Consider the following 17,295-nt stretch of genomic DNA (forward strand, 5'->3'; position numbering starts at 1 on the left):
AAATGTGCAAATTATTCTGAGTTAGAAATTCATAAAACTTTTTAGTTTAATCAAAGATTTTAAAATGTAAAAAAAGATTCCTCGTAATAGTTTGTCTACCTTTCTAAAAAAATGTCTACTGGAAAGTTAAAATACATTTTTTTTGAGGGTTTGAAGTTCAAATTTTTACAAGATTTGATATCCACTTGATTTCCCATGTAGCAATTTTCTTATTTTGCTGTAATTCAAAAACGAATAACTGTAGTCTGTAGATACTTGAAATGTACACCATATGTTTATTTTATTAATTCCTATACTTGATAAAATGTTCAAAATATTTTGAGATGTTTACGTACATTTTTCGCTTCCAATTTGTTTAGTTTTTTTTTCTATAAATATCATTAAAATTTTATTTGTTGGGTCAAGGCGTGAAAATTGAATACAAGGTTCCTGATATTTTGTTACAATAGCAGTTGAAAAATATTAAAAATAAATAGGGCAAACATTTTTTTTATAAGCACTTTACGTTTGAATTTTGAAAAAATTTAAAAATTATTTTGTAGTTGAAAATGTATAAAAATGTTTTCAACTTTAAGAACTAAGGATTGAAAATTTAAAACAAGGTTCCACGTAAAAGGTAAATAAATTACTTTATTCACTAAATGTTCTTGGTAATATCATAGATTGACTGACTGTTTTCGATCAGAATCGTTGTATTCAAATTTAACACCATTCATTATAGTGACCCACTTGCCCACCTTTTATTATTTTTTAATTTTTAATTCTGAAGTATTTGTAATCGCAAAATAAAATGTGATAGAAAAAAAGCAGAACTGTTGATAATTTGTATAAATAAATATAGTATTTAAAAAATAAATTTAAATTTGCCGCGACTTCTTTGACACAATATGTTTTAGCACTACGTAAAAAAGTCCACTAGACGCACTATCGTCGAGTGCCATATTTTGTGAAATTGACTGTAAACGGTCGTGTCATGTCTGAATCGGGTGACTTGAGGCCTTGAACGCGCAGACTCCAGAGGGGCGTGGCAAACACTATCAACTAAATAAATCATATTTTCAATATTATTTCCACAGAACAGGTGAATATTGAATATCACATTGTAATATATTATGTTATTTGTACAACTACAAGGGGTGTAAGGGCAGATGCCCTCCCCCCCTATTTGGTTTTTTCTGTGTTGATTATCATAATTATTATTGATGATTACAATGTCCTAAAAATTCTAAATAGTGCACTAAATTATTTTTATTTTATTTTTAATATTAAAGAAATAAATTCTAATATAAATTCGGTATAAATTACATTATACACTTTAAACTTTTTAGGATTGTATAAAAGTTTTACAGACAGAACTTATCATTTTGGACTTCTTATTTAATCTGATAATAAACTATTTTTTTTTTTATATACCTATAGGTTTAGATTATATATTTATTATAAAAATCATGTAAAAACATGTGCAAATTTTAAAATACAAAATATGACTTATAAAATCGTCATAAAATATAACAAGTATCGTCTAGATTTGGAAAACATTGCAAAGTACATAGAAATCCCAACCTCAATCATTACCGCTGTAATATAAAATATGGCACTTTTTTTTTTTTTTCAGTGATTTTTATTACACTTGATTATGAACTTTTATAGATTATGAGATATAGTGGTGGGGCCTAGTAGTGCAATACTTCGGTGTCAACCAAGTTTTTTTTTTGATAAAAAAATTAAATGTTCATAGAATAGTTAACCTACAATAGTTTCAGCTTTTCAAGTTTGTGCTATCAATGACTGAATAAGCTAGAAATATTTAATTAAAAAAATTACCTAAAATTATAAAATCAACAGAAACATTTTATTTATTAAAAAAAATGTTTTTGCTAATTTAAGATTACATAACAATTAATTAAAATTAATGCTGTACGATTAAGTTTTAATTAACTATCTATGTATAATTCATAAATATTTTTTACATTCCTTGCCTATATGAAAGAAAACATGTCGGAAAAATTCTTTATCACTAATAGGATAGTTAGACAAAAAATGTAAAAAGGGAAACATTTTGCCCTCCTCTTGACAAATTCCTGCGGATGCCCTTGTGTACAAGACTATGGACTGTAAACGACATGGTCGGCCGCCAAGTGGTTTCCTACACCTGAGAACTGAATGTTTTTTGCTTCCGGTTTTATTTGGCGTCAAATTTTGTATCTTAGTCAGTGTTTTATACAGATGGCGTTGTAAACCTCGGCCCCCATAGCGAATAGTGACCCACTTCTGTTGCATCTTGAAAATACATATGTGACCACTGATAAGCTGCTTGTTTCCAGTCAATTATATCTTAGTCTGTGACCATATACTTGTCTATGCCGTGTACAATGAACAACGCACAAAGCCATGATTTCAGATAAAATACACTACACTACTATAGGTTACTATTTTTTTTTGTAGTTAGTGGTTACTCAACGTCATCAAATAGGAATAATTGAGTCTCTGGAAAAAAATTATAAATTTTAATATAAATTTGTATGATTTAATATTTTACTCTTAATAGTTTCAACAAACATTTACATTTCACATCCTGTAAACAATTATAAAGTTAATATGTTTATAATCAACGTTCACATTTAAAAAAATATAATTGTTTTATACACAACTATTAATTAAATTTTATAATATTATCATGTAACAATTTTTCTAAAAGAAAAAAAATAATATAATAAAACTGTTGATTTTATAAAATGTACATATTAATCAATAGCATGACTAATGAATTGAACAAATAATTATAAATTTTCATTACCTAATCAAAAAGCTTTAAATTAGTTTAAAAAATACATAATAGAATACATTATATTATGTTTGAAAAAATATTTTTGTTTGTTAGGTAAAACAAATAAGAAAAGGAAAACACAATAATAATTTCTGTGTTATAAGCAAAGCTATGTCAAACAACATACAATAAAAACAATAGGTACTACAAAATATAAACATATCGAAAGATTCTTGTAGTTGAAAAAATGTGGTAAAATTAATTAAAATAAACATAGGGACAATATAATTAACATTTAACACTTCTCCTATGACTACGAGTTACCATGCCCGCGGACCAAGATGATCTAGATGTAACTTTTTTGAATCTTCTACTATCTTTCTTTTTGTGTGACCTTAATATTCTAGTCATTGGTTCTGTCAAAGGAGTCTTAATTTTTGATATTGTCGTCATCTTAGTTGGAGTGGAATCTTCTTTGGTGTCATTACATTTCCATACCTTTTGGATTTTTCCAGAACTTCTTAATACAACACCCACTTTAGTATCTTCAGGTTTAATTGTTTTAGTTGGAGACAACAGCCAAGGTTCACGTGGCATTTGCTCATTTTCAGAATCACTATTTCCAAATTTTGAAGTCTCATCATTAGTTGTAGACTTTTCATTTAATTTTTGTTTTTTGACAATTCTTCCACTGCTTGTCCGTGTACACCGTTTTCCTGCTGGTTGACAATCCTTTTTACTAGCACTATTATTGTTATTGTTATTATTATTATTATTAATTTTTGCAGATGTTCTGAGTACTTTATTTGTTTTTAAAGGTGGTGTTTCTATAGGAGTATTAGGATATCTGTATATAAAAAAAAGTAAAAACATTAGACACGGAAAAATATTAAAGTAAAAATACTAAGTCACTTACGGGTTTGAAGTGCTGGCAAGAGCACTAGATGCTCTTAGATGGTCTGTAGGATATCTAGTGAATATGGCATATCCACTACTTGAACCTCGACCAAATCTTTGAACTTGTGGATCTCCATCAACACATTTGCAACTATTTTTATCTTCACATTTCATATTGCCAGTCTGCATTTTATGTTTTAATAACACTTGTGGAGCAGGTGGACCAGGTGGATCTAACATTAATGTGATAACAGTAGTATTGTCAGCCCTCAATCTTACTTTATTCCATTGTAATATTGCTTTGTCAACAAGATTTTTTGATGGATTTAACCAATCTACTTTCTAAAAAAGAAAAAAAATACAATTAAAGAAATTAAATCTATTTACAAAATGTACAGGTATCTCACTTCTAAAGATTTCATTTCAATATTATGTTTTTCTGTTCCATACACATTTGAAATAGCTACATCTGCTGAAAGCACATTCCATAAGCCATCAGTACCAAATATCAAACAACGATGTTTAGAAGGATCAACATTGAAAACTTCAACATCTGGTTCTGGAGATACAACAAATGTATTATGCTCAGAATTGAAACTCCAAAAATCACCAAGAGCACGAGCTACCGCTAGGAAAGGTATTTCATCAATTGTAGTTGAACGGCGTACAGGACCTTTATGACCAATGCGTGGCCTATTCCATACTACTCGAGGAACACCAGATTTATTAACAACTTTGCCTCCACACTTTTCTATTCTTAGTTTTTCTTCAAATGACTCTGGTTTATGGTCTCGTGTTAATGGTTTAGCTTTCCACTCTCCGTTTTCTAAAACATTAAAAGATAAGTGTAAATAAATTTGAAAAAAAAACTGTCAACCAAAATATATAAAAATTATTACCTTCGTCTTGATAACCAAGTACTATACAACTATCACCAACGTGACCTGTATAAATTTTTCCTCTCATTATAAATGCTATGCTTGCTGTGGTGCCGGACGTGTTAGGTAAACCAGATGGAGTTCTAGGCCAATTTTCTAAACAATTACATATGTTATTCATGAGTTAGTCTATAAGTGAATGCATGCTATGTATGTACCTAATTTTTTCCACATTTCAATATGAGTATTTACGTAGCCATTACGGATAGCTCTTAATACATCATCATCGTTTTTTTGACCAGAATGCATCATCTTTAATGATGTTGTCGAGCAAATGGTCTTTGGCATATGCAGCTGCTTCCGAACCACCGTGTCCGTCAAATATGCCAAAGAAGGCGTACTCCAGGTCTTTCATGTCCGGTGTCTGCTGGTAGGCCACCGAAAACATATCTTCCATGTACTTCCTACCACCCTGGTTGCAGTAACCGGTCACGCGTAGGTTGACACCGATGCTTGGCATTGCGACGGTTGGTGTAGGCTAACAGTACTGAGCTGGGGAAAAGTCGGCGTACGAACGTTCTACGTCGACATCGCGACGCACCTAGGCGAATCCTGGTTGATCAATCTGATGCTGGGACACACACAATATATAATTTTTCAGCGGGATTACCTGTCCAAGACAAATATCACAGGATTTAGAATGCAACGACTTTTTACGTCGTCAACACACAAGTACACAACGCGAGACAAATGGCGCGCAGTGAGCCCCAACGACAACGACGGTTCGGGCGGTACGGACCGGACGTTCACTTCGAACTTCGGTACACCAGACGAATGTGCGCGCGACACAATGGCGACGGAAAATACGAATAAAATAATAAAAATCTATTACTATTTATCGTTAAAATACGGTTGAAGGAGTAAAACGTATTCACGACGACCGTAACACATTAACATTTAACTGCGTTTACAAGTGTTGGAGCGCTAGAATCTAGATCGCGTTTAATAACGAATTTGTGTTTTTTGAAGTACATTACCATTTACCATTCGTCCGTACGTCTAGCAAACGACGCGACCACGAAAGTCCCGGTACCCAGCAGGTTGGCAACACCGGTGCCTATAGTGGCGCGGTTGAGTGGCGGTGCGGGAGAATGGATTTTCGTCGTCGTCCGGTGCCGAGTACCCCCGCCGGGTGGTGGCCTCCTTCCAAGGCGGTCGAGTGTCGACCCGCGTACCATAGTACGTCGTACGTGTGCATTCGCGCGCGTACACACACCTCCGTCCGTCGCAATCACGGCACGTATTTTATTCGGAACAAAATTACAAATACGTGATAACGCTTCACGGTCCGAGTGTTTTGTTTTTGTTTTCATCTTAGTGCAATTTTCGTTTATTTTGTTTTTTGTTTTTTTTTTTTTTTAAATATTATTCCTCTGTTTACATTACGCTAATTAATTTAAATAGTTATATCTACTTGTTTTGTTTATAATAGTAAACACACACTCAATATATTTATTTATATATTATAATAATGTGTGTAAGGGCCCGTTCAGTTTACGGTCCCCAAAAGGATTTCATCTCACTGCCTGCAGTAATATCCGAGTAACTAGTAAGTAATTTACAAGTATTCGCTGGTTTATTTTTGCCATTTACGAATCCACAGTACTGAATACATTCGGTGATAATTTATAATATGTATAGGTACAAAATATGTATATAGCATCATAGCATAATATAAATAATAAATATATAATATTATGCGATCTCGTCTTTTTTCTAAGAACTACCTATTACGTATTTACGTATGACTAGTACTCGACAATTTTTTTTTTGCGTCGTTCGACACTTCTATTACGAGTAATGACTAAAGTATGATTTTATTTTATATCACTGACAAAGCATATATTTTTGTTATGCATGAACTCGATTTTGTTTACTTTACGTACCTACTAATATGTACTGGTTGTCATTTGCCATTAGTATTTTCATATATTCTGTTTATTATAAAACTATGTAGGTAGGTAAACATTAATAACTCTTCATTGCTTTAAAGTGTTTACTTTTCTGTGATTAATTACGTTTGTTACATTTGTTCAGGATTTATTCAACATTTTTAATTCAAATAATTTAAATTTATCCCAGCCGTTATACCTATTCATTATAAATACTTTATAGTAATTATAATAAATATAATAAAAATCAATAATATAATGCGGTAGGTAATTATCTATTTCTGAATTAGTTTGTACTTAAACTAAACATGGGATTATAAATAGTAAACACCTAAATAATGGTAATCAATTAGTTTAATTTAATTATTGTTAATGATATGCCTTATCAATATCCGCAAAATTAATTATTGATATAATATAATATATAATTATTTTGTGTGATTTATTAAACAAAAATTACTACCTATCAAGTATGCTTGTCTAAATTTACCTATTAACATACTGCTACTATTACCTTTACATTTATTAATTAATTCAAAGAAGATATTTAATAGGTAAGCCCTTTTAATTATTGTTGTAAACATTTTAAATTAATTTCTGAAAATAATATTTTACTAAAGTCCTAATGAAAAATTAAGATTATTTGCTTATAAAAATGGAAACTAGAAGTTAAAATTAGTCTTAATTTTTTACTTTGTGAAACATTTACTTTGGTTTTTTATAAACGCAATTAATATAGTATTGATTTACAAAAGCCAGAAGCTAAGCAGATACCTGAAAATTTATTGACAAATTGTAATATTTTATTGAAACATTTGAAGCTGTAGAAATGAGTAATGTGTTGTGCATGGTTAAATATGGATATTACCTACTTCTTTATTATTTTTTTTCAATCAATAGATGATTTTGATTTTCTCCTATTCTTCTCCATCTGAAACTGCTACTTTAAGGACTTAATAAGTTTTTATGTAACACCCCTTGTGTTATTCCTCATTCAATGCTTTAACCATTGCATCCTTTTCTTCTTAATTGTTCTCTATATTACATTTTGTTAAGTTTAAAATCATTCTTAAGATAATGTAAGCGCACTATTTGTTTTCTCTTTAATCTATACACAACATAGAAAATATGCATTCTACAGAACCAACCCTATGTTGTTATTTGAGTGAATTGACCTATTATAAAACATAAAGATAGAATATTATCTAGGGACCTTCATAGGCTTTTATTAATGTTTTAAATTTATTATGTTATGTTATAAATATTATAATTTTAAAATAATCTGAAATATCAACTTGCTTTAAAATTAAAATTTTAATTAAAGCCTAAGAAGTGCCCAATATAATATTCCTACCTTTAACTAAGTCTGATAATGGTTTATTTTAGTATTAAAGCTAACAACACAAGATTGGTTCTGCTTAACACAAATTAGGCATGTCGCGTGTAGGTCAGAGATATTACAAAACAAATAGTGTGCAGCTGCTGCTGACGTCATCTAAATTTCTCAACCTTTTTACTGTGGCCGACCCCCTTTTTGAATTAAAATTTTTAAACAACCCCCTTCATATATATTTTTTATTTACTCCCATAGAATATAGATTTTTATTAATAATCAATAGTAAAAGTACCTTTATTAAGTACATTGTACACAACATAAAATACGTATAATAATATAATTGAAAAACAAAAAAAAAAAAAAAATAATAATATAATTATTTTTAATTAGAAAAACGTATTAAATGTTGAATTTTAATTCTTACACAACCCTAAATAATAAGTTGGAGAGCCATAAGGGGGGTCGCAAACCCCAGGTTGAGAAACACTGATCTAAATGGTCTCAAAATCAAATTAACGACTAGTCATATTTACATCAAAGGTAAATACACCTTTTATTTTTAAACCTTTCTTTTTACTCATCTTAATATTTAATACCGAGGTTAATGCTAAATCCAAAATAAAAACAATATTTATTTCTTCTATTGATTATAATTATTAAAATATAACTGTATTTCTATATTTGATACTAGGTTTTATTTAGTAATTATTTATTATTATTTTTAAAAATTTTGAAGAAATTTTTTTTTTCACTTCTGGTCAACTTTTCCCCAAAATACCTACTAGATTCACTTTCCTACCAGAAAATATGCTGAAGTAGAAAATTGAAGAATTTTTACTGTTCCAAAAGAGGATGACAAACAAAAATTAAATAAATAGACATTGTAAAATCTTAAAATTATTGTTCCACTCAGAATATATAAAAAGGTCAGGGGGATCCGTTCCCTCTCTTGTCTATGCCCATGCGATGAAGCTTAAGAGAACGATGCACGGCCATTTGTTGTCTTCGTCTTACAAGTTACAAGTGCGTCACATACCAAATTTACGCTTAGGAGAACCCGTTAGTTTAAAAATTCGACCTATTATAAAACTTGATTGTAAGTTCATTATCTGTGTTTGTATGTAGGTTTTTACGATAGTTCAATTTTTTAGTTAGTTATGCGTAAACAATATAGCGTAAATTAAAAATGCTCATAACTCACTTAAAAACTGAATTATCGTAAAACACCCTAACCCAAACACTAACACAGATAATGCTCTTATCATCAAGTTTCTTAATAGGTCGATTTACTTTTATTTTTAAGCTAACTGAGTTAAACGTGATCTGCTGAGCGTATATTTGCTATGTTATGCACTTGTAAGACGGAGACAACAAATATCCGTGTAGCGTCCTCTTAAGTGAAGCTCGAATTTAGATAAATGCCTAATATTATTATTTATTATACATTGTTGATATTAATAATGTTTACAAATTATAAATAATTCAATAATATACTTAATCAATATTATGGCTAATGGCTACTATACATTACTATTATTATATAAATATAAATTATACAAGTTTAGCTGCAATCCGCATTCTATATTGTCATTAATTAAAATTTGACAATCAGACACCATAAATAATGTTTAAATCAAGTATAAATTATACGTTATAAGTAGGTACATAATATTAGATAATAATATAATGAAAAAACATAGATATATACATAAATAATTTAAGAAAATTGAATAGCATTGTTTTCTAATGTTTTGGCTTACTGCTGTTCAAAAATTTATAGTACTAATTATATTATTTTTAATTTGTACTCATACATTTTTAAGCGATCTTCAATAAAATGTCTCTGACAAAGTTTTAAACTTGCATAGGCTCCTATATTACTTAACACTAATTTTGATTGTTACGCAGAAACTTCCATTTTATTTTTAAATTTTGAGCGGAGCTATGCATTTTAAAATTAAATTCCAAATTGTTAGATGTTTGTGGCCACAGAGCTTTGGAAAGCAGTTATTCCAATTCATTCTTATATTGACGTACATGTTCCCAGCCCCACCCAATAAAAATTTTAACATTTTTTTCAACTCAACATTTATCAGTCAATTAACAACAATTTGCAAGACTATTTTCACAATTTTCAAGCCTTTAGTTGAGTCATAAAACAAAAAAAACTAAGGGTGGGGCTGGGGACATGTGTCTCCCGCCCCACCCATATCATCGAAAACACATTTTTAAATTTTTCTTGAACCATCATTTAGCAGCCAATTAGCAACGATTTGCAAGGTAGTTGTCGAAATTTGCAAACCAATATTTCGTCTGTTATACGCATTTCCGAAATTTGCACATGTCGCCAGCCCCACCCCGTACCGATATAATGCGATTGTAAGAATTAAGTTCTGATGGAATTTGAAATGCCCAGTAAATTCACCAACTATATTATATCAAATTAACTTTATAAAAAATCTGAATGAATTCAAAGTCAAAAATCGCATTATATCGGTACGGGGACATGTACGTCTTATATTGTTATGCCCACCATTTGATGTTATTGCATGGATATTCCATGTGAAATGTTTAAATATAGGAGGTATTCTTCGCAAATGCAAGGACGAGGAGGTTCCTACTCGCCCGTATGTTCGATTTACATTATAAAAATCAAAATCAAATCATAGGTCTTCTGCATAAGGTGGTGTGTTCTTCAATCACGTCATTCTATTTAGAACTTTATCCAGTGGCAAAAAATCTAAGCTATCTTGTTTATGAATAGTTTACAAGTTTTTGAATTTTTACAACATAGACCATATTTTTAGTTTGCATCTAATGTAGTAGGTATGTAGTATGTACGTTATTATATTCAATAGAAATTAAAAACAAATTATAGTTATTCAAATCGTTTTTAAAATGCAGGCACATATTTTCATTTAACTTGATTTTGTAGTTTGTAGGTACATCTGAAACGAATCATATTTACACATATTTTTTCTTTTTGAATATTGTACAAATGTACCTATAAGAATTTTAAGGTTTCAATTTTTTATTTATTCTATTTATTTATCTACTTCTATTACTAACTAATTCGCACTTTTAATTTTAAAAAAAGCAAATATTACACGATGAACCACATTAACAAAAAAACCACATGTGTGACAAAAAAATTATATAGTTACACGATTTTCAAGATAGTGAACAATAAACTATAATGCTTTATGTATTTCTGGCTTCAACGTTTCATAATAAAGTCAAATGTTAATTACTTTTATTGGTTATCTTTATATTACGTACCTTTTTACACACTGAAGTATGTTCAAAAACTATGAAAAACGGTCGTAAATTCTGATTATTTAAAATGTATACTTAAGTATATAGTTTATATCTCGGTTTATATAGATAGTGATTCTAATACAAATTTAACTTATTAATTGAAACTAATTTTTTTTCATAATACCTACCGTTTATACAATTTCAAAAGTAAAAATTTCCCAGTAGTTTTCAAAAGCGACGTGAAAAACAAAAGAAAAATTAAGGAAAAATGGGAATTTTTACGAAAAATCTGTTTTGGAGAAAATCGATTTTGGTTTTTAGTGCAATTTTAAAACAAATGACCTTAGGTATATGACATTTTGACTGAATGTTTATATTAGCATTTTCTATACACCATATAACTTTTTCCAAATGTTTTGACTTATTTTGAGCCATAAAAAAAGCTATATAACTTATTTTGTTTATACGGACATTTTCAGTTTTCAATTTTTTTTAGTTTTTTTTCTATAAATATCAATAAAATATTATTTGTTAGGTAAAAATGCGTGAAAATTTAATGCAAAGCTCCTGATATATCGTTCCAATAACAGTTGAAAAATATTAAAAATACATAGGCACAATTTTTTTTATAAGCATTTAAAGTTCGAATTTTTACGAAATGTATCAAATTTAAAAATTTAATAACTATTTTCAATTTTGTAGTTAAAAATGTATAAAATGTTCAACTTTTATAGCCAAGGATTGAAAATTTAAAACAAGGTTCCACGTAAATAGGTTATACATAAATTACTTTATTCACAATAATATAATCAAATATACTTGGTAATATCATAGGCTGACTGACCGTTTTCGCTCAGAATCGTTTTTCTTATACAATGATATTATATCATTGAATTCAAATTTAACACCATCCATTACAGTGACCCACTTGTCACCGCTACTGTACAGCAGAGCGACATCCACTTACCCACCTTTTTAATTCTGTTTTTATTTTTTTTTTTGGTTAGGATTTAAAAACTGTAAAATATGTTAGTGTTATTAATATTATATTATATTTGAAAACGATATTTTGTGTTTTGTGTACCTACATAACGCTTCTGTTTCTATTATGTCTTCTACAAATTATAACATCGTCTTCATTGTTAATTCTACAACATATTTCAGTTGAGCGTTGGTTAGTTTTCTTTCCGGTGGTCCTTTGTAATTAGTACCGTTACACCTATCTATTCGGTTCTAATTTTTGTTCCTAGTTAAAAAAAATTCTATAGATAATATTATTGAATTGTTGAGAAACTACATAATGCACTAACATTGTCTTTTATTTGAGCTTCTGAGCTTCTGAGCTATGTATTTTTTATTTTTTTTATTGAAATATAATAACAGTAACTATTATAGTTGTTTATTATTTTCAAAGATCAAAACATTTTTACCTATATTAGGAAAGTAATCTAAAAATTGAATAAATTAAAGTATAATTTCATTGTATTAAACAATTCACTGGGGACTATAATAATTTTAGTTAGTTAAATACAATACACTATCATAATTGATTTGAGTTACTAACTTTGTGAATTAAAAGTTAAAAAAATTCTAAAATTAAAGAGGTCGAATGTTTCTTGGTCTATAAATAAGTACCTACCAATATTAACATATTGATACATTGGTACTTATTCAATTATAATTCATATTATGATGGCTATTGTTCTTTGAATCTAATTTATTGAATACTATATAATTTATTTTAGTGGCTCAGTGTTGTATCTAAAGTGCGATCGACTCCAACGTGTCGAACATTTTAGATTGTGAGCGGGGCGATAAATGTATTGATTTTACATTGATATGTGTTTTTTAAACAATTTTTGTTTGTGTCTGTTTACACGATTAGTTGTCGAAATTAAGTTTCGATTTTCAACTTCAATGTCTTTTCTGGGGGAAAGTAAATCTACTTGGTGCATTCGAGAGTTAAAAATTCTCAGTAATTTTCAAAAGCGCCTGAAAACACGAAATAAAAAATAAAAAAACCCTGGAATTTTTACGCAAAATTGATTTTGGTTTTTTGGGTAATTTTTAAACAAATTACCGTAGATATATGATATTATACTAAAATATTATATTAGCATTTTCTATACACCGTAATATTTTCTAAATATTTTGACTCATATTGAGCTATTTTAGGCTTATGAAATGTCTGATTATTATTAGTTTTGAAAAAAATTAATTTCGATAAAAAATGTAATACAAGGTTCCTCGTAAGTTTTTGTTAGTGGAAATATAAAAAAAAAAGTTGAGTGTTTATCCACAATAATTTTTTTATGAACGTTGAAGTTCAAATTTTGATAAAGTTCGTAAAAACCACGAAAGTTTGCGAATTTTTTTGTGTTTGAAATTCATACAGTTTTTCTTTTTATATCTAGGATTTGAAAATGCAATACAGGATTACTCATAAATTTGTCTACTTTTATAAAAAAAAAAAATGTCTTCGAAATTCAAACTACCATTAGCTATTGTAAGGGGTTACGGTTGGTTGGTCACACTAGTGGCGTCGTTTCATCTTTTTTTTTGTTGTTGCCAAAATGTTTGCAGGTTATTCAGATTATTACCAGGCCACATAAAAAACATTTTTTTTGGGAGGGGGGTCAAGTGGTGACAAAAACTATAGAATATTAATTGTATAATTTATTTAATATGTCACTTATATTAATATGAAAATATTACAATATATTTACTATTTTTGACATACTATGTGTAGGTACTTTTAATGTATTTATTTTATATTGTGTATACCAGTGTATACTGTACAGTGGTATTTACTTGGTAAATTAATGTATGGGTATAAAACACCTTTATAATAAAATACCTAACCGAACCTAACCTTCACATATTTTCTCCCTGCATACTCAAAATATATAATATAGCTTGCTCAATAAAATCAGAAATTTATTTTATGGGTACCCTTCTTCACAATGTTTGTGTTATAATTTTATCAATTATAATATTGTGGGACCATAAAACCACATCAGACATTCTTGGAAATTAAACATTAGTACAATACATTTTTTTTTTAATACTGAAAAAATATAAAAATATATAATATAAAACACTTAGGTATATTGGCGCTTATAGAATGGTTTCTGGTAGAAAGTTGAATTTAGTTAGTACTTTTGACCGGTGAAATTCATAACTCAAAATTTTCAAAATAATCGGGAAAAACAAAAAAAAAAATAAGTGGATGTCGCTTTGCTGTACAGTAGGTTACAAGTGGGTCACTGAAATGGATGGTGTTAAATTTGAATTCAATGATATAATATCATTGTATAAGAAAAACGATTCTGAGTGAAAACGGTCAGTCAGCCTATGATATTACCAAGTATATTTGATGATATTATTGTGAATAAAGTAATTTATACATAACCTATTTTCGTGGAGCCTTGTTTTAAATTTTCAATCCTTAGCCATAAAAGTTAAACATTTTATACATTTTTAACTACAAAATAATTATTAAATGTTGTCAAAATTTAAACTTTAAATGCTTATAAAAAAAAAATTGTGCCTATGTATTTTTAATATTTTTCAACTACTATATTGTAACAATATATCAGGAGCCTTGCATTAAATTGTCACGCTTTTTTACTCAACAAATGAAATTTTATGAAAATACGTTTATTTGTTTTAGAATTACACTAAAAACCAAAATCGATTTTCTCGAAAACAGATTTTGCGTAAAAATTCCCGTTTTTCCTTAACTTTTCTTTTGTTTTTCACGTCGCTTTTGAAAACTACTGGGGAATTTTTACTTTTGACCAACTGAATTCACTTTCCTATCAGAAAAGTTACTGTTGAAGAAAATCCAAGCATTTTTACTATCCTAATTGGCGATTTGACAAAAAAAACACACATCATTATAAAATCAATGTATTCATCGCTTCGCTCATAATCTAAAAAACACACATTATTGTAATATCAATACATTCATCGCTTCGCTCAGAATCTAAAATATGAAGAAAAAATGGGAATTTTAAGCAAAACCAGATTAGGTAAAACAAAATTGATTTTCTTATTTTGTTCATTGTTGTACCTAATTCAAAAATGAATAACTAAAACATGTATTTAAAATGTTCATCTAATGTTTATATTAGCTTTTTCTGTATATGGTATAATTTTTGAAATATTTTGACTTTAGTTAAGCTATTTAGACAATTGAAATTGTTTTTAAAGTTTTTGTCCTATTAATTTCAATAAATATTTTTCACTCAGTAAAAAAGATTAAAAATGTAATACAAGGGTCCTTATAATATAAGTAGCCGTTATTACTGGAATTAAAAAAAATAAAGGAAGTAAAAAAAGATATAAGAGTTTTTTTTTGTTTTAATTCAAAAAGTATTAATCGTAAAAATGTGGCGAAGTGAGGTGGGTACCGCTCGTAGGTACTTAAGGTGTCGTGTAAGTCACTTAAATGGATGTGTTAAAACTGAATTTGATGATATAGTGTAAACTAAAAGCTAATTCTGATTGAAGATATTGTTGCTATTAAAATATTTTAATTTACTATTAGACATTAATAATCCTGTTGGTAGGTTGAATTAATTTTTGATGAAAAAATTGAGGTTGAATTATTTTTGCTGAAAAAATTGCATTTGAAAATGTTATTTTGTGTATAAAATATAATAATACACTTTTGAAAAAAGTTTCAAGTATTATAATTTTCAATTTTTAGCAATAATAATTGAACATTTTATACAGTTTTAAATTTCAGCTACAAAATTATTTAAAAATGTTCGTGTTTTTGATGAATTTTGTCAAATTTTGAACTTTAATTGCTTATAAAAAAATCGTGACTACCTATGTATCTTTAATATATTTGAACTTATGAGGGTGAGGGTATCAGGTAGGTACCTTGTATTCAACTTTCAAGCTAACTGAAAAAATGTTATATTGAAATTTGTAGGTAGATAAAATCTCAAATGTTTATGAATATTAAATAACTCAAAAATAGTCGATACATTTTCTTTTTTGAAGAACAACAAAATAAGAAAATTGTTTAATGAGACATCGTTTATTTACGGATTAGTCAAAATAGACTTAGCGTCTAGCCGGTTCAGACTACCATTATAAAATATACTTGACCTATGTTGTATTCATTCACAATCGTTTTTCATATGCAATTATTTGTCATTCAATTCAAATTTAATACTTGCATTACACTGACAAGGTACACACGACCCCATAGTAAGGCAGACTGATTATACCTATTTGCCCACTTTAAATTAATACATTTTTTATGTGTTATCATGTTTTGGAGAAAAATAATGCTTCAATCTTTAATGTTGGTGGCAATTTTAAAATTGTTAAAAAGTCGTGAGATGGGAGTATGAAGTATAAAATTCAGTGTTTTTAAAATAACTGTCTAAACTAACTAAAACTCGTGGTAAAATGGAAATAAATAATGTGAGACCAAACGATTTCCGAGAGTTACACTATACACTCTTGTCGGATATAATAAATTACACACAAGTATGGTATAAATGATTCCCTAAAAAATACTTTATTTTAGTAAAGATTGCTAAGCTCAAAAATAGAACCAATACTTGCTACGAAAAAAAACCTGCTAAAAAAATATACTGTTATCAACATCATCCAACCTTTTAACTCACATGGTTCTTCTACCAGTGGCGTAGAGAGGGGGGCTAAGTGGGCTATAGCCCCCTTCACATTGACTGTGTTGACCTTAGGATTTTATCTAAATAAATCTAAAATTTAAAAAAATAAAAGTTGTATTTAAAAGACATATTTTGACAAATTTGTAGTATTTGTATTTTTTTCTGAGACTTAGCCCCCTCTCCCTTATACAAAATTCCTGGCTAAGCCACCGTCTTCTACCATTCCCCTAAACTCTGTTTGGATATGACAATCAAAAAAATAAGACAAATAAGAAAATATAATGATAGTTAGAAGGACTTAACTAACTTTACTGACTACAAAGTACAAACACTATCGAATGGATACGAGACCTTGATCTGAATTTATAAAACAACCTTAAAAAATTATCCAGTTCAACAGCTGTGTATAACTTTCATTATTATTGATAACAATTGTTATTGCTTATCAACTTTTATGTATCAGTTACTTTTTTCTTTTTCTTAAATATCACTATATATTATTAGTGAGATACTTACTAGATATAATTTTAAAATAATTAATATTAAAACA

At 28.5% G+C, this 17,295-nt stretch overlaps 2 protein-coding genes across 3 annotated transcripts in view; one reads left to right on the plus strand and one right to left on the minus strand.

Annotated features, from left to right (window-relative positions):
• Window positions 1-2,479: 2,479 nt before the first annotated feature.
• On the minus strand, window positions 2,480-5,560 carry LOC132942681 (protein phosphatase 1D). Its single transcript, XM_061011281.1, is given in 6 exon segments — window positions 2,480-3,614; window positions 3,684-4,006; window positions 4,072-4,490; window positions 4,564-4,698; window positions 4,761-4,836; window positions 4,838-5,560. Coding segments are annotated over 6 exon segments (1,737 nt in total). The 5' UTR covers window positions 5,063-5,560; the 3' UTR covers window positions 2,480-3,055.
• Window positions 5,561-5,796: 236 nt separating this feature from the next.
• LOC132942679 (unconventional myosin-XVIIIa-like) overlaps window positions 5,797-17,295 on the plus strand; it is a 59,119-nt gene continuing 47,620 nt past the window's right edge. For both annotated transcript variants that reach the window (XR_009664306.1, XM_061011277.1), the window contains exon 1: window positions 5,797-6,151. The gene's annotated coding sequence lies outside the window, so the exon portion shown is untranslated. The remainder of the gene's footprint in view (window positions 6,152-17,295) is intronic.

This window comes from Metopolophium dirhodum, chromosome 4, assembly GCF_019925205.1.
Source record: "Metopolophium dirhodum isolate CAU chromosome 4, ASM1992520v1, whole genome shotgun sequence".
Classification (NCBI taxonomy): Eukaryota; Metazoa; Arthropoda; class Insecta; order Hemiptera; family Aphididae; genus Metopolophium; species Metopolophium dirhodum.